Source organism: Neoarius graeffei, chromosome 1, assembly GCF_027579695.1.
Source record: "Neoarius graeffei isolate fNeoGra1 chromosome 1, fNeoGra1.pri, whole genome shotgun sequence".
In the NCBI taxonomy this organism is placed as follows: Eukaryota; Metazoa; Chordata; class Actinopteri; order Siluriformes; family Ariidae; genus Neoarius; species Neoarius graeffei.
The window spans coordinates 58,636,812-58,658,324 of record NC_083569.1 but is presented as its reverse complement, the minus strand read 5'-3'; the positions used below and the strand labels follow the sequence as shown (position 1 = coordinate 58,658,324).

General features: G+C 41.3%; 1 protein-coding gene across 3 annotated transcripts in view; it reads left to right on the top strand.

Annotated features, from left to right (window-relative positions):
* ctdnep1b (CTD nuclear envelope phosphatase 1b) overlaps nucleotides 1-17,407 on the top strand; it is a 34,247-nt gene extending 16,840 nt beyond the window's left edge. The window contains exons 2-7 of one of the 3 annotated variants that reach the window (XM_060935520.1): nucleotides 2,809-2,875; nucleotides 5,095-5,213; nucleotides 6,500-6,688; nucleotides 11,390-11,501; nucleotides 12,660-12,744; nucleotides 17,202-17,407. In XM_060935520.1, coding sequence (XP_060791503.1) covers nucleotides 2,809-2,875; nucleotides 5,095-5,213; nucleotides 6,500-6,688; nucleotides 11,390-11,501; nucleotides 12,660-12,744; nucleotides 17,202-17,247 — 618 coding nt within the window. In that variant the 3' untranslated portion in view covers nucleotides 17,248-17,407. Of the gene's footprint in view, nucleotides 1-2,808; nucleotides 2,876-5,094; nucleotides 5,214-6,499; nucleotides 6,689-11,389; nucleotides 11,502-12,659; nucleotides 12,745-12,829; nucleotides 14,041-17,201 lie in introns of those variants that run through there. The other 2 variants (XM_060935528.1, XM_060935511.1) reach the window with 2 other exon arrangements.
* Nucleotides 17,408-21,513: the final 4,106 nt, after the last annotated feature.

Here is a 21,513-nt window from a genome sequence, read left to right as displayed (position 1 = left end):
CTTTCTACTCCAAATATCAAGCAAGATACATCATATTATAATAATGATGCCCACATTTGTAGTCTAATCACCTCATTTGGTGTTTTTTATTTGTTCAGTGAGAGAAATCTAGTCTCTGTTGGTCTTTAACGAGTGCATCAAAGTCAGGTTGAATGTCTGAGGTGGAGATGCGAAGCACAGCTGACAGATGATCAGTCGATTCGGTGTAGGTATCAGATCTACAGATCGGCTCGGGCTCCGGCGCCTGCTGGTGACGTCACACTATGTGATTGGCTGGACCGTTTGAAGTATGACGTACAAGTTTGTGGTTGGTCTGGACAAATTACGGAAGTAGTTATCGCGGGATTAGGTTTCGTGGGATTTCATGTCATGTTCATGTCGCGCGCATTGCGTTTGTGTTGAACACAACTTCAAAATAAAAGCAATGCACATTCAGTCCATGCATGAGGTAAAATTAGAAAATACATTTATTTTGTAATTTCTAATTAACCTTACGCGGGCCGGTCAGAATGAACCAAAGGGCCGGATGCGGCCCGTGGGCCGGAAAATGACCAGGTCTGATCTATGGGGAAAAAACCAAAAGAAAAACGACAAGAACAAGAGAACGGGCACATTTATCCAAAAGCTGTATACAAGCACACTAGACCACTTCGGGCCAGACGTCTCAGAGTTGCTACGGTGTCTCTATCTCGAACGCCCTAGGAGGAGGAGTGGATCCAAAAAAAACGTGTCCGAATAAGGCAGAATAAGTAAACTTAAGAAGAACAATAGTGTGCTTGCCTTTGGCACACAGCAGCAAGCACACTAATAAACAGACATTCAACTCGGGGGGGGGGGGGATTGTCTGCCTTGTGAGTTCTGGCGTGGGTGCAAATTTTCTTTCAGGGTGGCCTCGGAGAAGTGATGACTTCTGAGGAAAGTGCGACCTGAATGGTCGGTGAATGAACTTTTACTTTGTAAAGGCCTTCACAGTCATGTTCACTGATTGAAAATAAAAATGAAAAGGCATGAAAGTCAATGACTGTGGATTAAAGTTCTGAAGCAGTTACATCAGTTCTACCTCCCCCCTCCCCCCCCAGCATTCTGGGAGTACTAGCGTCAAGACTGCAAGTAGTCTACTTTTCAATTTTAATAGTAGTTGATTGTAAATTATCCCTCAGGGTTGTCACATTTCTCTCCATTCGGTATATATTGTATATTATTTTCTACATACGTATATTATTCTATATATTTTATTTGTTTATTTTGCTATGTAGATCTTTTATCGCAAAGATTTTTTTTTATATCTCTTTGGTGTTCATGTTTAAAAATAAACTCAACAAAAATAAAAACTTTACACTCGTTTCAAAGTCAATAATTTGAACATTTTGGAAAATAGGTTTGAAATAACGATTGTATTCAATTATCTTGTCATTAAAGATGCTCTAGCATACAGATCATGTTTGTCATGGAATCGGTTCCACCGGAAATGCGACAACAATGTTCATGATCAAAAACCGTGAGTCACAACTTAATGAAATCATGTCAATATCGGGTGTGTCCTCCATGGGCGTTCACGACTGCGATACAACGTCTCCTCATGGATTGGATGATGCGTCTGAACACGGCTTGGGGAATGCGCCGCCATATTTGTACCAACATGGCACCAAGCTCCTGCAAGTTCTGTGGAGGGTTCCTTACGCTCGGCTGTGGTGCCAGTTCGATGGAGACGTGTCTGGAGATTATGGATGGTCTGTCGACTGCATCCCATAACCCTCGCAACGTCAGTGACGGATGTTCCCGTATTCAGCATGCCAATGGCACGTTCACGCTGAATGTTTGACAGTCGTGGCATTGCAAATTAACGAATAATTAACCGTAAAACCTTGTTTTTCTGAGATGACACTCTACTCTGCTACCGTGAGATCAATTGCACGTGTATCAATAGGTCACGTCACTTGTGTCACGTGGAAACGTGATTTTAGCGTGCAGTGCTCTCGCACGTGCTACGTAGGCCCGACCAGTAGAATGAATGTGTGACGTAATGCCCTTGACAATGCATTTAACCATAATCACAACAAGAACTCTTTCAAGAAAAGTTTCTAAACACTATTTGAAAAATCATGAGTGTCAAGTTTTTATTTTTGCTGAGTATATATAACAAACAAGTACTTATGTTCTGTTGAAATAAATATACCTGTACCAGTAGTTGTATCTTGTTGTATTGGTTTGCCCTCTTGTGGATGTAATGTTCAAAAATAGACCTTTTAATATATTCGAACCTATGCCACACTACTGGCAGGTAGCTGTTGTACATCCCTGCAGATGTCTAGCCTTTTGTTTGCAATAGTAAAGAGTTATTGCAGATCTGAAATTAAACCTTCTTTTACAGTTACTTGGTATTTTGATTCCCAACCCTACTCTGGGGAAACCCATCCAGGCTCTGTGTACAGCTCGACTGCAGAATGTATTATGATAAATGAGGGGAACACACTATTTCAGTCCAGTTTTATTTGTATAGTGCTTTTAATATTACACGTTTTCACACTAATCACATTTTAGGGAACTAAGAACCTGGAGCTAAAATGTGTGAAGCCTACATTTTTCTAAGAAGTCTGTCATGTCTTGTACCGAATTGTCGTTAAAGAGGCCATGCCATGAAAAACTTTTCTTCTTGCTATTTTTGAAACAAGAGATGTTGATGTGACTTCTTCAGGATGTCCCGGGTCTTTCAAAGTGGGCTGTTCCTTCCCAGTCTGTAATGGCCATAGAAAGAAAATAAACATGTTTTCTTGCTTGTTTCTTTTTCTTTTCTCTTTCTTGTCCTAGATAATCCAATATCAGACGGTGCGATATGACAATTTACCTTTGTCACCATTGTCTAGAACCAGACTCAGTGAGTATCTCTGTCTTTTTTCTCTTCCTTTACAAAAATGTGAAGAGTTTTAAAGTGACCTGTGAACTAGGACACTATTCTTTTCAGGTCATTTTTACAGTGGTGCTTGAAAGTTTGCGAACCCTATAGAAAATTCTAAATGTCTGCATAAATATGACCTAAAACATCAGATTTTCATGCAAGTCCTAAAAGTAGAGAAAGAGAACCCAGTTAAACAAATGAGACAAAAATATTATACTTGGTCATTTATTTATTGAGGAAAATGATCCAGTATTACATATCTGTGAGTGGCAAAAGTATGTGAACCTTTGCTTTCAGTATCTGGTGTGACTCCCTTGTGCAGCAATAACTGCAACTAAACGTTTCCAGTAACTGTTGATCAGTCCTGCACACCGGCTTGGAGGAATTTTAGCCCATTCCTCCGTACAGAACAGCTTCAACTCTGGGATGTTGGTGGGTTTCCTCGCATGAACTGCTCACTTCAGGTCCTTCCACAACATTTCCATTGGATTAAGGTCAGGACTTTGACTTGGCCATTCCAAAACATTAACTTTATTCTTCTTTAACCATTCTTTGGTAGAACGACTTGTGTGCTTAGGGTCGTTGTCTTGCTGCATGACCCACCTTCTCTTGAAATTCAGTTCATGGACATTTTCCTTTAGAATTCGCTGGTATAATTCAGAATTCATTGTTCCGTCAATGATGGCAAGCCGTCCTGGCCCAGATGCAGCAAAACAGGCCCAAACCATGATACTACCACCACCATGTTTCACAGATGGGATAAGGTTCTTATGCTGGAATGCAGTGTTTTCCTTTCTCCAAACATAATGCTTCTCATTTAAACCAGAAAGTTCTTTTTTGGTCTCATCTGTCCACAAAACATTTTTCCAGTAGCCTTCTGGCTTGTCCAAGTGATCTTTAGCAAACTGCAGACGAGCAGCAATGTTCTTTTTGGAGAGCAGTGCCTTTCTCCTTGCAACCCTGCCATGCACACCATTGTTGTTCAGTGTTCTCCTGATGGTGGACTCATGAACATTAACATTAGCCAATGTGAGAGAGGCCTTCAGTTGCTCAGAAGTTACCCTGGGGTCCTTTGTGACCTCGCCGACTATGACACACCTTGCTCTTGGAGTGATCTTTGTTGGTTGACCACTCCTGGGGAGGGTAACAATGGTCTTGAATTTCCTCCATTTGTACACAATCTGTCTGACTGTGGATTGGTGGAGTCCAAACTCTTTAGAGATGGTTTTGTAACCTTTTCCAGCCTGATGAGCATCAACAACGCTTTTTTTGAGGTCCTCAGAAATCTCTTTTGTTCGTGCCATGATACACTTCCACAAACATGTGTTGTGAAGATCAGATTTTGATAGATCCCTGTTCTTTAAATAAAACAGGGTGCCCACTCACACTTGATTGTCATCCCATTGACTGAAAACACCTGAATTACAGAAATTCAGGTCTTGTTCTCCATTCTGAATGGTGAAGGAGAAACTTCAAGAGGAACCAGACCCAAAAGGAAACCCAGCCCTATACAGGCAGCACAGTATCCCTGGAATTGGGTGGCAGTCATGCTGAAGAACGCTGGGCACACAACAGTAGACTTCACTTGGCTCCATCCATCCATCCCATCCCATCCCATCCCCTTGCAGCAATTGTTTATCAGTTAAAAGAGCAACAGCACAATCAGAAAATCCTTACTTTTTTACAATTCATTTATTGGCCACATAACAGAAGATTCACATAATCCAGATGTGAACGGTAATTTGGAGTTGTTTCCACGTCCCATTATCTGGAAATGGAAAACGCTGAAATATCCCATGCCACCTTTCAACTTGTTGTGTTACTATGTCTCTGACTGGTGTTTTAGAAAAAGTTGAAAGTTTCTTTTGATTGCAGTGGGTTTTTTTTTTTGAGTGTAATGTTTCCGACATGCGCTATGATACAATAAGGCTATTAAAAAAAAAAGTTTCTGTAAAGATCCTACAAAATCAGCAGACAAGTGCTTTCACAGCAGCAGATGTACTCAGCCTTACAGTAAATACAGCCGTCTACAGAGAACCGAATAGGCAGCTGTTGATTAACAGGTAAAGCGAGGCTTTGTTTTGCTTCACTGTTTTCAACGGCCCGAAAAGCGTCACATATTGTGATGGAAGATTTTATATACATGCGTCAGTTCCTGACCAAAGTGTGTGTGTGTGTGTGTTTGCATGTTTTGGCAGATGCAGTAAAGCGGAAGATTCTAGTTTTAGACCTCGATGAGACATTGATTCACTCTCATCATGATGTGATTCTGAGACCGTCAGTACGGCCGGGCACACCACCAGACTTTATCCTTAAAGTAAGAAATGCACTCCATAACATTTACATATTGTTTTACTCAATGAGACCATTGTTCAAAGAAGCAATGATAAACTTCTGAAATGATACATTTCAGTCAATAAAAAAATGGTAAAACAAGAACAGCTATTTGTCTGGGTGTGTAAAATCATACCTGGGATAGGTGTACTGTCCTGAATGTGCTGTGTGATAATGTAGATATTATTGCATTTACAGGTATATTGCTGAAATATATTTACAAAAATGTTTTTGGCCTTACTGCATTACATTCTCCTAGTGCTTTCCAGTCTTAGTTTTACTTTTTTTTTAAATATGAGGATTGTTTGGAATTATTTGGCTATACTGATCAGGCCTTAAAGCTAGACTGCCTTTCAATTTCATAAAATCTGTGAAATTTAGTTCCCTCTGAAATTTGGTCATTGTGACGTATGTTTATTTCTGCAATATCTCACAAAATATCAGGCCATCCTGTGACTGGGAAGTTATTTAATTTGAGGGGATTCCCGAGCAAATAATGTGTATGAAATCACTTGCCTCGTGCAGTCAAGCAGACAAAGGAAGTCCATGTGCACATGCGCAGGTTTACCATCTTCTTCTTCTTTTGGGTTTTACGGCAGCTGGCATCCACCTTGTTGCATTACTGCAATCTACAGGTTTACCTTGACCGTGCACTGACAGTTACGTCATTCTGTCGCTAAACGAACAGCTGATCACACCGAGGTGCTCGCTGAGCACCAATATTTGTTAGTGTGGTCCTGCGTTTCTTTTTCTTCACAACATGACGTCTTCTCGCTTTCCGTTAATGTAGTTGGTCTTTCATGTTTCATTCGCATGCTCAGGTCCTCCATTTTTCTCTCCTGTTTCAAATTTGTATCCCACAATCCCTTGCATGAACGAGGAAAGCCCACCATGTCATGCATGACGTAGTATCTTGAATTGGGTCACAGTGAAGCAGGAAAAAATAGCGGAGAATTTATGGCCATGTGGCCCTAAATTCATTAATTGTTCTATTTTTTTTTTTTTTTTTTAATTATAAAATTGGAAATCTGTGATTCGAATTCAGTCGCTTTAAACAAAAATAATTGGCTGTCGCGGAAATTATTTTTCTGACCTACACTTAAAATCTGAAAGGCAGTCTACCTTTAAATTTAATTTCACTATGCAGTCAGTCTGTAATACCTACTTTTTAACAGCATCATCACTTGGGTATCTCAAAGCAGCATGATGTAGAGACCACTACTAAAGCTTTCATATAGTTCATTTCTATTCCTCTTGTTTTGTTTTTAGGTTGTTATAGACAAGCACCCAGTCAGATTCTTTGTGCATAAAAGGCCCCATGTGGACTTCTTCTTGGAGGTGGTTAGTCAGTGGTACGAGCTCGTAGTGTTCACTGCTAGCATGGAAATCTATGGCTCTGCAGTAGCAGACAAGCTGGACAACAACAAAGGGATCCTGAAGCGGAGATATTACAGACAGGTGACTGTCAGATATGGCTACCTCACTCACATGCTCCCTGATCACTATAGACACTTCTCTATAAGGCCTCAGTTAGACAGACACACACAAACTTGCATAAGAATGCACAGCAAACAGATCTTTGTTTATATGATAAGAGATCTGAGTTACCTGGCAATATGAAACAAAAATGCAGAATTATTGAATAAGATTTTCTGTGGGGCGGCACGGTGGTGTAGTAGTTAGCGCTGTCGCCTCACAGCAAGAAGGTCCGGGTTCGATCCCCGTGGCCGGCGAGGGCCTTTCTGTGCGGAGTTTGCATGTTCTCCCTGTGTCCGCGTGGGTTTCCTCCGGGTGCTCCGGTTTCCCCCACAGTCCAAAGACATGCAGGTTAGGTTAACTGGTGACTCTAAATTGACCGTAGGTGTGAATGTGAGTGTGAATGGTTGTCTGTGTCTATGTGTCAGCCCTGTGATGACCTGGCGACTTGTCCAGGGTGTACCCCGCCTCTCGCCCGTAGTCAGCTGGGATAGGCTCCAGCTTGCCTGCAACCCTGTAAAGGATAAAGCAGCGAGAGATAATGAGATGAGATGAGAAGATTTTCTGTATTAAATACCACCCTAATACAACCTTACTTTGTAGGCTTTAGTGTTCATTAAACAGCATTTTTACTTTGATTTATATATGAGATTGGGATCTTTGGGTAACTGGATACAGTCATTATAGACTGCGCGTTTCAGAACAGAGTTCAGTTTGTACAGCTCAGGCCCGTGCTTTGCTATTAACACCTGAATATATAAACAATACCAAACAATAAAACCTTTTGTTAATTTTTTACAGATTCAAGATCATGTCTCCAGGCATGTGTGGGTTGTCTTTTTTTTTTTTTTAAAGATTGATCACCCTGTGCACTGCAAAAAATGATACCTTAGCAAGTGAAAATATCTTGAAAATAGTTGAAACGATCTAGCATTTCCTATTAGAAGAATACAAGACACCAATTCTGAGATTATTAAACCTAGTTCCAGATTGCAACCAACTTATTCTAAAATGTCTTATCAAGTAAAAAGATCTGTCCATGCAGCAAGATAATTTCACTAGTGTTAAGTCATTTTCTCCTCAAATTCAGTTTTCAATTTTTTGCAGTGTAATTGTCAGTATTTTAGATAAACTTGAACTTTTACCAAGACAGAAACTGAGCATTATTTATTTTTTGGATTCCAGGCCGTGTTGGCCTCGCTGGTAACGAGCAGGCAGATAACGTGGCCCGAAGAGTCCGCACTAAAGAGGTCACTGAATGTAAAATCCCAGCCTCAGACCTGCACTGGCATCTTATATTTTAAGGAAATGGCAGACTGAATTTGATGAATATCTTAAACAAATTGTCTGAAATCAGCCCTGCCATCAATAAGACACTTTTATTCTCATTTTGCACCAAACATGATCCAGTTGTGTATACTAAGTGTCGGATTGGGCATTCAAGCCTCACCCATGTTGCTTTTTATATAAATTAAAGGGTGAAGAACCACCATCATGCCATTTCTGTAGAACATCTCTGACAATCAGGCATAATTTACTTTGTTGTTCTGGTCTAAACGGCACAAGGGGATTATTTTATTCTCAACGAACTTCGGGTGATGTTTTTAACAAGGTGCCACCACAAAAAATTTTAGAATTTTTATCACGTGTATTTGAAGCTTCTGATTTAGTTATTTATTTATGCAACTTTTTATTTATTTTAATTATTTATTTATGAAGAAATTATAATACATTTTTCGAATTGCTCTTGCCAGGAAATAGCCTTAGGTGTTGACATGCCATTAAAAAAAAAAATCAATCACTCACTCACTGGGATCTTCGGTATCTGTCCTGACGGCCAAATTTCAAGCTGAAAGAAATCTCTGTGGATTTTTGTACAGCTGTGTGTGGTGAACTACAAACATACATGTCAACCTTTGGTCAATCAGACCTGTATAACCAACCTCCAAAATCCGTATTTCCCTTATAAAATCCGTATAAGATGCAAATTAAAATAATTTACCTAAAATTTGAATGATAATTAACAATGATATGTCCCAGTTACTTTTTATTCAATATTAATAACAATAAACCTTCAGAATGAATACAAAGCTCCAATGTTCAACAAAAACACAAAGTGTTATCAGTGTAGTTACGAAGGAAATACTTCGTTGTTTGGAGACAGGTTTCACCGAGCGGCTATTATGCACGAGACTTCATATTAGCCACAAAGTCAGGAAAATCTCTTCGTAAAATTACGTTATAATGACCAAATACAATGAAAAGTATTTTTCCAGTCTCACCTGTGAAAGGTAATCCCATGTGATCTCGTTTGGACGGTAAACCTGTTGGTACAGTTAAACACAGCACATGAATGAGGCATCTTTATTCTCGGGCGAGGATGACGTATGATTCTATGCAGAAGCCGGCGTCTATGACTTCACGGTTGGCGGGATTCTCGCAGTGCGGTGTGCGCATGATCAAAAGTGGAACAAAGTCTCGCTACCACAAGATAACGCACGATTTCATAAGACTCTTTACTGGCTGTCTGTCAGGGTACCCACGGAGTCTTAAAAGTATTAAAAAAGTATTGAATTTCATTTTCCAGAATTAAGGCCTTAAAAGTATTACATTTCATCTTGAAAGTCTTAATTTTTTCCACGGAGGTCTTAATTTTCCAAAGAAAGTCTAACATCGTTGCGTAACCTAGATTAAATTCTCTGTGATGAAAATGAAGCAAAATCTAAAATGTTTTGCGCTGCCCTGGCGTTCACACGCAAACAGCGGGAAATTCACGTCGCGCCGTAAAGGGTTCACACGAAACGAGAGCAGCAGGCGCATAGAGCAGAGAGGGTGAGGGGGAGAGAGCATGGGGAAGTGCAGATTCAACCCGAAGTGGCCGCTCGACCCTAAGGCCCCGGTCACACTGCCCGAACTTTGCTGGAGCGTTCCTTGAACGGTAGGGAGGGGGGGCCGAATTTCGACAACGCTCGTCACCGCGCACAAAATGGGAAAAAAAATCTAAAACACGGGCGTTGGCTTAGCGGTGCACTGCTGAAGCCAGCGTTGCTTTAGCGTTGGTTTAGCGGTAGCGAGCGTTGGTATAGCGGCGTTCTGCGCATGCGGGCTTTGGCTCGGCGGGGGTATAAAGTTGGTTTAGCACCAATCATAGCAAGTCTCTCAGCATCCATGGTGATACAGTTTTACTGTAACTTTGAGCAAATTCGATATAGATGAGGTCTGAACTCAACGGCAGCTCGATTCCAAATGAGCTCCTGGTCCATTTCTCCCCGTATTTATAGCCAAATTCTGGTCCCGCTCCGACACCTCTATACCAACGCCAAACCAAAGTTCATTGCCGCCATGGATAGCTGCTTCAACACCCGACACCGTTCCAGCAACCCCGTGTCCGCTCGTAAAACGCTTACAACCGCTCCACCGAAGTTTGTGCAACGTTTAATCGCCGCCCGGGCAACGCTGGCGAAGCAGCGGTGGTCCAGCGTTCAAGATTTCTGCGTTGGCCTAGCGGACCCAAGCGTCCACGAACTTGCATCTAGCGGTGTCAAACTTTGACTGGGCGTTGGTGGAGCGGGGGTGAACTTTGCCGGGGCAGAAAATTGCCCCCTCCTCACCGCTCGCAATATTTTGTGCAGCTCAAAACTTTCGGAGCGGTAGGAGGGCCCCTCGAGAAACATCAGCAGTGGCCGAGCGTATACGGCGTTGCTTTAACGGGGGCCAACTTTTGTTAAACGGTGGTGAACGGTTACGAGCGGTGATGAATTTTTTTCACCGCTCCAGGAACGCTCCAGCAAAGTTCGGGCGGTGTGACCGGGGCCTTAAGGGGGTTCCAAATAATGACCGTGAGGCATTATGCACTTTGTGTAAAAAAAAAAAACTTTCAACTAGGGACAATGGGGCTTACAGCTCTGGATTCTCACATGAAAAGTGGTAAACATATTTCGTTTGCATCCACAATTCAGAAGCAGGCAGCTATGCTATTATAGCTATACTATTCTTTTTGTCTTTTGAATGCTTCTCTGGCATGTGTGTGTGTGTGTGTGTGTGAGGGGTGATTGTCTGGACTTACATGGGGGTGCTCTCCTCTGCATGGTGTCCAGGGGGTGTGAGTAGAATGAATTCTGATTGATTATTTTAATAAATGTAATTTTGTTATTTCAAACACTCGTAAATAGTAATTATTTGAGGTTTAATCTGGTGCTCAATATGATTTATTCTTCCCTAATGAGTGCGACAAAGGTATTAAATTTCACTTGAAATGGCATTAAAAAAGTCTTAAAAAGTCTTAAATTTTGGTTTAACAATCCTGAGGGTACCCTGTCTGTGGTGTACAGTACGTTTGTAAATGTTATGCGTTCTTTTATCATCGTGGGAATTGATTATAGCTCTAAATAAATATTGAAGTTTTTTTTTTAAAGAATCCATATAACTTTATTTATATGCCCGTATACTACGTTTATTGAATCAAATCCATATAAAATACGGACATTCCGTATAGGTTGACATGTATGTACAAAATGTTTGACACCCAAATGGTGCATTATGCAGTGAATAGGGAGTGAATTCAGACACAGCATATCTCTCTTGCCATACTGCTTACATTGTTGTTCATTTTACATTTTCTATAAATTCATGCCTAAAGGTAACGACACTACAAATTTTCCTTACTGTGTGTCTCTTTTTCAGCATTGCACGCTGGATCTGGGTAGTTATATAAAAGACCTCTCTATCATACATGGTGATCTTTCCAGTATAGCAATTCTTGATAACTCTCCTGCAGCGTATCGCAGTCATCCAGGTAAGAGATCAAGCTATAATATACCGGCTCCCATGATTATCTGACGATCTTTATTACCTCCATTCCATTTTGAAATATAGGAGTGTGTGTGTGTGTACGTAGTCAGTTCTGTCTGAGTGTGACGGCAGCAACAGTATGCTTTTTCCATTTGAAAGATCAGTCTGTCTACGTGCACATGGTTGCATGGTCAGCACACGAGCTTGTTAATTCACATCCGTCACAAGCGTTTGAAAATATTAAATGATTTCATTGTGTTTAACAGTAATGGAGTTTAGAGACAACCTCAATGCATACTAGTGCTTTGTGAAATGATCTGTATATGACACTGATGGTACAAAAAAAAAAAAAGAGATGAATAATTTGCCAAAGTAATACCATAATAGAACATATGGATGTTTTTTAATGACTTACTGGATTTCAACTAAATGAGTAGCTTTTTGGCATGAACTCTCTTGGGGGCTCACAAGCTGTATGCTGCACTTCCTGCTGCCTTAAAATACTTCATGGAGAAATGTCACTTATTCAGTGGCTGCAAAGTAACACAAGGACATGACCACAGAAAAAGAACTTTTTTTTTCTTCTTCTTCGAAGTATACTGATTTAGGATTTTTACAGTGATCCTAAAACATAAAGTTGGGATGAACTTCAATAGATTCAACATTGGATTGAGTCAGGGCGGCACGGTGGTGTAGTGGTTAGCACTGTCGCCTCACAGCAAGAAGGTCCGGGTTCGAGCCCCGTGGCCGGCGAGGGCCTTTCTGTGCGGAGTTTGCATGTTCTCCCCGTGTCCGCGTGGGTTTCCTCCGGGTGCTCTGGTTTCCTCCACAGTCCAAAGACATGCAGGTTAGGTTAACTGGTGACTCTAAATTGACCGTAGGTGTGAATGTGAGTGTGAATGGTTGTCTGTGTCTATGTGTCAGCCCTGTGATGACCTGGTGACTTGTCCAGGGTGTACCCCGCCTTTCACCCGTAGTCAGCTGGGATAGGCTCCAGCTTGCCTGCGACGCTGTACAGGATAAGCGGCTACAGATAATGGATGGATTGAGTCACTATTTGTTACAGCTTTAGTATCAGTGCTATATTAGTATTAGTAGCACAGACCATTTTCATTTTCTCGAGCAGTTTTGCACCATAAATGAGTTATTTTTCTTCTCACAGATAATGCAATACCTATAAAGTCATGGTTCAGTGATCCCAGTGACACAGCACTTCTTAACCTTCTGCCAATGTTGGATGCACTAAGGTGAGGATTTGAGCATAAACAGTAAAATATCATCCTTTTATTGACCAAACGTCATTCTTTTGTTGAAAATGTCTTCTTTCTACAGATTCACAGCCGATGTTCGGTCTGTCCTTAGCCGAAACCTGCACCAACATCAACTTTGATGATTGTCCAATTAGAGTTCCATTTTTAGCTTCGTTCCTCAGTTCTGATCCCTTTTTCGTATAACATCAGCACACATGAACTTGCTTGAAGGAGGAAGAACATTGGGAACATGTTTACCCTTAGTGTGCCTTCCGTTTTCAAACTGGCATCCTTGTCTTGAATTTCTTCTGGAACACTGTGTGAGGACTGCGCATAAACCCATTAGTAAAGAGAGAGCCTTAAGGACAGTCGTATTCATACAGTGCCATGGTTTTAATACGACAGACTTCAGATGAGTCTGGATTTCTCAGGTTATTGGTGATGGACAGTGTCCTTCCATCACCATGAATATGCGGAGGACAGAAAACAAAGAGCAGCAATTTGGAGTCCTGGTTTCTACTCACTTTCTTTTTCGTGACTGTCAACGGGTGTCCCCCCCCCCCCCCCCCCCCTTTTTTTTTTAGGGCAACAAGAATTCATTCTTTAACTCTTGACAATATTTGATGGATGAGCATTGAGAGAATTATTTTAAACAGAATGTCTAATTTGGACTCAGAAAAAAGTGGCACACCTAGGTGTCCAAAAGGACAAGTTTCTTCGTCCTTACAAGGTCCTTGTAACAATAATATTTTGTGATGTTTAATGTAAAGATTATTTTTTGACACAGATACCAGCAGCCCATCTACATCAGGGGGAAATTTTAATGTTGTTGCGCTGTTGTTGAGGTGCCATTTTTAAAGACAAGAATATTTAATAATTTGTGTATTAACGGACAATTTTAATTTGGCAGTTTTATATGACCAATATGTAGAATGTCTTTCCCAGCCTTTTCTTTAGCAAATTTATAAATATTTCATGACACATCATTTTTATTCTTCTGAACAGCATAAGTTAGTGGGGAAATGTTCAGAGAACGGAATGTCCGGTACAGACTTCAGAAGCAAAAAAGAAAAAAATGCTGTTTTATTCACATACATTTACAAAGACATGCAAGGAATGAATATTGTGTTGAAAGTCTGTATATTGAAGTATACCGAACAGTTGGCTAAGTAACCGCCATTTTATTTTATTTTTATATTTACCCGTTCTATAGTAAATGATCTTTTGCTCAAGTCTCAGGGCGGCTCCTTTGGACTCTAGTCATGAGATTAATAAAACGCATGACTGTGACAAGTTTGGCTGTTTTTTTATTTTTAAATTGGCTGCAAGTTAACCATTATTCAAGCTGAGATTTGTTTAAATACAGTATGTATCTTCAGTGTAGCTCAGTGTAACTGATCTGACTGAAAATGGCTAGTGCCAAATGAAAAGATTTTTAAACAATTCTAATTACCTAAAATATCATATGCTAAACCATGTAGTGCTGAATTTGATCAGTGGCAACACAGTTGAAAAATGCTGATTAAATATTTGTATAACAGGGATGGGATCCCCCACAGGATGTATGGTACTGTGCAAAAGTCACCGTAATTATTTTTAAAATATAAATTTTGCCTTGGATAATTATTTTATGACTTGTGCATTTTACGTCAGCATAAATGATTTCCAAACATTACTTTTCCAAAATATTTAATGCTACAGAAAATGATTGTATGTCAGTAAAGAAGGTAAAGTGTTTCATAATAGGCAACTTTTCAGACAAAGAAAAGAATGCTGATTAGAAGGGATTAGTTTAAATTTAAAAAAAAAACGAAGCAAGTATGACAGTCAAAGTCTCCAGAAAAAACTCTGGCAGATTCTCCAAGATTCTAAAAAAAAAAACTACCAGCCAATTTCATTATAAAACTACACAAAGTGTACCTGAGACTACCGACACCAAATATTGACTTTTAGTTTAGTGTTGTTAATTGATCTTTATTAAAGATGGTTTAAATGTAAATTCTGTTGAATTAACAACAATCAGCCAAGGAAACAAGGCAACCATACAAATGAGTCGACAAAGCACAACTAAATGGAGAAGGATAAAACCCCAATGACTAACACCAAGTCATCATGACCAGGCTAGACAGCACACAGCCTGGGGTGGTCAAGACAGTGAAGGGAGCTAAGTGATTACACAGTGGGCAGGGAAGCAAGGGAGAGGTGTAGCCTGAAGAGGTGGGTCTTCAGTCTGTGCTTGAAGGTGGACAGAGAGTTGGCAAATCTGACCTCGATGGGAAGGTCATTCCACCAATGGGGAGCCAGGACAGACAGCAGTCTTGAGCAGGCTGAGCAGAAGCAGAGAGGAGGAGGGGCCATGCGACCAGAATTAGCAGAGTGTAGAGATCTGGCTGGTGTGTAGGGGCGGATCAGTCTCTGGAGGTATGCTGGACCTGACCCCTTGACTGCCTTGTAAGGTAGCACCAAGGTCTTAAATTTGATGCAAGCTATGACAAGTAGCCAGTGAAGGGCAGTGAGCAGAGGGGTAGAATGGGAGGAACAAGGGAGGTTGTAGACCAGGTGGGCTGCAGTGTTCTGGATGAGCTTGCAAGGGTCTGATGGCAGATGCTGGGAGGTCGGCGAGGAAAGAGTTGCAGTAGTCCAACTGGGGGAGGATCAGTGCTTGGACCAGGAGCTAAGTAGAGTAGGTGGTGAGGAAGGGGAGGATCCCTCGAATGTTGTAAAGAAGGAATCTGCATGTCTTGGTCACTACAGTGATGTTCGCCGAAGACGAGAGTCCGTCATTGAACACCACCCCTAGGTTCTTTGCGCTGGGTGAAGGTGACATAGGGATGTCCCCTAGAGAGGTGATGAAGTCCGGGGTGGAGAGGATGGAGTGGGAACGTAGATCACCTCGGTCTTGCCTGGTTTGAACTTCAGGTGATGGTTGTCCATCCAGCTATGAATGTCACGCAGGCAAGCAGAGACCGGTGTGTCAAAAGGAGGAAGAGAGAAAAACAATCAAGTGTGATCAGCATAGCAGTGGTAGGATAGACCATGAGTAGAGAAAATGGGGCCAGGAGACTGGTTGTAGAGGGAGAAGAGAAGCGGACCAAGGACTGAACCTTGGGGGACACCAGTGGTAAGGGGGCATGGTGCCGATACTGTACCAGCCCAGGTAACCTGGAAGGAGTGACTAGAGAGGTAGGACTTGAACCAATCTAGGGCTGTCCTGCAGATCCCCAGTGCTGACAGGGATGACAGGTGAATGGAGTGATCAACGGTGTCAAATGCAGCAGAAAGGTCAAAGAGGATGATGCGCCATACATTCTCAATAGAAGACAGATCTGCACTGGCAGCAGGCCAGTCAAGCACACGCATTCTGTGTCTATAAAGCCATGCTGTTTTAGCCCGTGCAGAATGAGGCCTGGCATTGTCCTGCTGAAATAAGCATGGACTTCCTGAGAAGAGACATTGCCTTGATGAATATGTCTCTCTCTAAAATCCCAATATATGCACCAATATATTAATGGTACTTTCACACACACATGCAACTCACCCATGCCATAGGCACTGATGCCTTCCATACAATCACAGATGCTGGCTTTTGCACCCTTCTCTGATAACAAACTGGATGGTTGTGTTCACCTTTGGCACTGAAAACTCAATGTCTGGTTTTCCCAAAAATCAGCTGAATATGGACACATCTAATCACAGCACACATTTCTATTGTCTTTTGGTCCATCTGAGATGGATTCAGGCCCAGAGAAATTGGCGGCATTTCTGTATATAATTGATGAATGGCTTCCTGTTTGTGTAATACAGTTTCAGGTTGCATTTCTGGATACAGCAGCAGACTCTGTTAAGTGTCAACGGTTTTCCAAAGTACTCCCGAGCCCATGTGGCTATATTTGTCTAGTCTGGCTAACGCGACTTCAAAGCTCACAACAGGCCCTCGTGTTGCGTCACGCTTAGGATGGGCGGGCCCAGGCTAATATTTGTCACATTAACATGACTGTTTGAATCAAAGATTTCCGACATTGCTCTTTATACACAGAGATTTCTCCGAAATCCCTTAACCTTTTCACAATATTAGGTACTGTAGCTTTTGAAAGATCTAAAGTTTTGCGTTGAGAAATGTTCTTTTTGAATTGTCTAACAATTCTCTCACAAATTTTGGCACAAAAGAGTGAACCATGACCCATTCTTGCTTGCAAAGACTTAGTCTTTGGTGCTGCTCCTTTTATCCCCAATCATGTTACCAATTAACCTGCTTATTGTGGAATCTTCCAAAATGGAGTTACTTGAATATCCTATCAACTTTTCAGTCTTATTTTGTGTCTGACACAACTTTTTTTTGGAGTGTGTTGCAGGCATCAAATTCTAACTTTGTTTATATTTATAAAATATAATTAAGTTGGTCAGTAAAACTATTGAAAATCTTTTCTTTGTATTTCTCATCTCATTATCTCTAGCCGCTTTATCCCGTTCTACAGGGTTGCAGGAGCCTATCCCAGCTGACTACAGGCGAAAGGCGGGGTACACCCTGGACCAGTCGCCAGGTCATCACAGGGCTGACGCATAGACACAGACAACCATTCACACTCACATTCACACCTACGGTCAATTTAGAGTCACCAGTTAACCTAACCTGCATGTCTTTGGACTGTGGGGGAAACCGGAGCACCCGGAGGAAACCCACGCGGACACGGGGAGAACATGCAAACTCCGCACAGAAAGGCCCTCACCGGCCACGGGGCTCGAACCCGGACCTTCTTGCTGTGAGGCGACAGTGCTAACCACTACACCACCGTGCCGCCCCTTCTTTGTATTTTTGTCAGTTAAATAAAGGTTCATGTGAACTAACAAATCACAGATTTTTGTTTTTATTGCATTTTGGAAAGTATCCCAACTTTTGTGGAAATGGGGTTAGTAGAAATAATATTCCTAATTGGTGTTTTCATTTCTGAAAATTGTATTTTATTGATTAAAAAGTTTGCAGTGGTAATTTTTTAGTTACTTTGGTGGGAGGGGGACTTCACTTGCCTCACTGCACCCACAGCAGACACAGATATGGATTTATTTTTCACCAGAGTCGATAAACTGTGGGTAAACTGAGGTATGAATATTGTTGTACTAGTTTTTATCTATATTCTATTATAGATAATTATGCTTCTAAGTGTTCTGTGCACTTTGTGCACTTCTCACAGAGCACAACAATGAAAACCATGGACATGGATGGAAAAATGTCACCTTAGATGGTCAACTGATGGGTAAGTAAACGTGCTGCAGATAGACTGTATGTGTGACCAGTTTTAAAGGTGCTGACTGCAAAGTCATCTGAATTTTTCAAAATTTTTTTAATTCATTTTTTTTTTTTTTATTGTGCATGGGATTTTCCTGTCTCGCAAGAACAAAAATGATGCAGATGAGATGTGAGCATTCAGGACCGTTTTCCGATCTTTTGAGGTAAACAGTAGCTGAATGTGAGAATCCTTTTGTTTGTTTGTTTGTTTTTAGAACATGAGGAGCTTTAACTAATTAGCATAACTATGGGACTACATCATACCAAGATGGTGATGTGCAGAAAACATTGTGCCGATTAAAAATTTAGATTATACCAGCAGATCACATTACATCCAGATGTGATTGTACCTGAAACATGTAGACATCACAGATCCATATACAACCCCGATTCCAAAAAAGTTGGGACAAAGTACAAATTGTAAATAAAAACGGAATGCAATGATGTGGAAGTTTCAAAATTCCATATTTTATTCAGAATAGAACATAGATGACATATCAAATGTTTAAACTGAAAAAATTTATCATTTAAAGAGAAAAATTAGGTGATTTTAAATTTCATGACAACACCACATCTCAAAGTTGGGACAAGGCCATGTTTACCACTGTGAGACATCCCCTTTTCTCTTTACAACAGTCTGTAAACGTCTGGGGACTGAGGAGACAAGTTGCTCAAGTTTAGGGACAGGAATGTTAACCCATTCTTGTCTAATGTAGGATTCTAGTTGCTCAACTGTCTTAGGTCTTTTTTGTCGTATCTTCCGTTTTATGATGTGCCAAATGTTTTCTATGGGTGAAAGATCTGGACTGCAGGCTGGCTAGTTCAGTACCCGGACCCTTCTTCTACGCAGCCATGATGCTGTAATTGATGCAGTATGTGGTTTGGCATTGTCATGTTGGAAAATGCAAGGTCTTCCCTGAAAGAGACGTCGTCTGGATGGGAGCATACAGTGGGGCAAAAAAGTATTTAGTCAGCCACCAATTGTGCAAGTTCTCCCACTTAAAAAGATGAGGCCTGTAATTTTCATCATAGGTCCACTTCAACTATGAGAGACAGAATGGGGGGAAAGAATCCAGGAAATCACATTGTAGGATTTTTAATGAATTAATTGGTAAATTCCTCGGTAAAATAAGTATTTGGTCACCTACAAACAAGCAAGATTTCTGGCTCTCACAGACCCATAACAACAACTTTAAGAGGCTCCTCTGTCCTCCACTCGTTACCTGTATTAATGGCACCTGTTTGAACTCGTTATCAGTATAAAAGACACCTGTCCACAACCTCAAACAGTCACATTCCAAACTCCACTATGGCCAAGACCAAAGAGCTGTCAAAGGACACCAGAAACAAAATTGTAGACCTGCACCAGGCTGGGAAGACTGAATCTGCAATAGGTAAGCAGCTTGATGTGAAGAAATCAACTGTGGGAGCAATTATTAGAAAATGGAAGACATACAAGACTACTGATAATCTCCCTCGATCTGGGGCTCCATGGAAGATCTCACTCCGTGGGGTCAAAATGATCACAAGAACGGTGAGCAAAAATCCCAGAACCACACGGGGGGACCTAGTGAATGACCTGCAGAGAGCTGGGACCAAAGTAACAAAGGCTACCATCAGTAACACACTACGCCGCCAGGGACTCAAATCCTGCAGTGCCAGACATGTCCCCCTGCTTAAGCCAGTACATGTCCAGGCCCGTCTGAAGTTTGCTAGAGAGCATTTGGATGATCCAGAAGAGGATTGGGAGAATGTCATATGGTTAGATGAAACCAAAATAGAACTTTTTGGTAAAAACTCAACTTGTGTTTGGAGGAGAAAGAATGCTGAGTTGCATCCAAAGAACACCATACCTACTGTGAAGCATGGGGGTGGAAACATCATGCTTTGGGGCTGTATTTCTGCAAAGGGACCAGGACGACTGATCCGTGTAAAGGAAAGAATGAATGGGGCCATGTATCGTGAGATTTTGAGTGAAAACCTCCTTCCATCAGCAAGGGCATTGAAGATGAAACGTGGCTGGGTCTTTCAGCATGACAATGATCCCAAACACACTGCCCGGGCAACGAAGGAGTGGCATCGTAAGAAGCATTTCAAGGTCCTGGAGTGGCCTAGCCAGTCTCCAGATCTCAACCCCATAGAAAATCTTTGGAGGGAGTTGAAAGTCCGTGTTGCCCAGCGACAGCTCCAAAACATCACTGCTCTAGAGGAGATCTGCATGGAGGAATGGGCCAAAATACCAGCAACAGTGCGTGAAAACCTTGTGAAGACTTACAGAAAATGTTTGACCTCTGTCATTGCCAACAAAGGGTATATAACAAAGTATTGAGATGAACTTTTGTTATTGACCAAATACTTATTTTCCACCATAATTTGCAAATAAATTATTTAAAAATCAGACAATGTGATTTTCTGGATTTTTTTTTTCTCATTTTGTCTCTCATAGTTGAGGTGTACCTATGATGAAAATTACAGGCCTCTCTCATCTTTTTAAGTGGGAGAACTTGCACAATTGGTGACTGACTAAATACTTTTTTGCCCCACTGTATGTTGCTCTAGAACCTGGATATACCTTTCAGCATTGATGGTGTCTTTCCAGATGTGTAAGCTGCCCATGCCACACGCACTAATGCAACCCCATACCATCAGAGATGCAGGCTTCTGAACTGAGTGCTGATAACAACTTGGGTCGTCCTTCTCCTCTTTAGTCCGAATGACACGGCGTCCCTGATTTCCATAAAGAACTTCAAATTTTGATTCGTCTGACCACAGAACAGTTTTCCACTTTGCCACAGTCCATTTTAAATTAGCCTTGGCCCAGAGAAGACGTCTGCGCTTCTGGATCATGTTTAGATACGGCTTCTTCTTTGAACTATAGAGTTTCAGCTGGCAACGGCGGATGGCACGGTGAATTGTGTTCACAGATAATGTTCTCTGGAAATATTCCTGAGCCCATTTTGTGATTTCCAATACAGAAGCATGCCTGTATGTGATGCAGTGCCGTCTAAGGGCCCGAAGATCACGGGCACCCAGTCTGGTTTTCCAGCCTTGACCCTTACGCACAGAGATTCTTCCAGATTCTCTGAATCTTTTGATGATATGATGATATGTTCAAACTCTTTGCAATTTTACACTGTCGAACTCCTTTCTGATATTGCTCCACTATTTGTCGGCGCAGAATTAGGGGGATTGGTGATCTTTTTCTCATCTTTACTTCTGAGAGCCGCTGCCACTCCAAGATGCTCTTTTTATACCCAGTCATGTTAATGACCTATTGCCAATTGACCTAATGAGTTCCAATTTGGTCCTCCAGCTGTTCCTTCTTTGTACCTTTAACTTTTCCAGCCTCTTATTGCCCCTGTCCCAACTTTTTTGAGATGTGTTGCTGTCATGAAATTTCAAATGAGCCAGTATTTGGCATGAAATTTCAAAATGTCTCACTTTCGACATTTGATATGTTGTCTATGTTCTATTGTGAATAC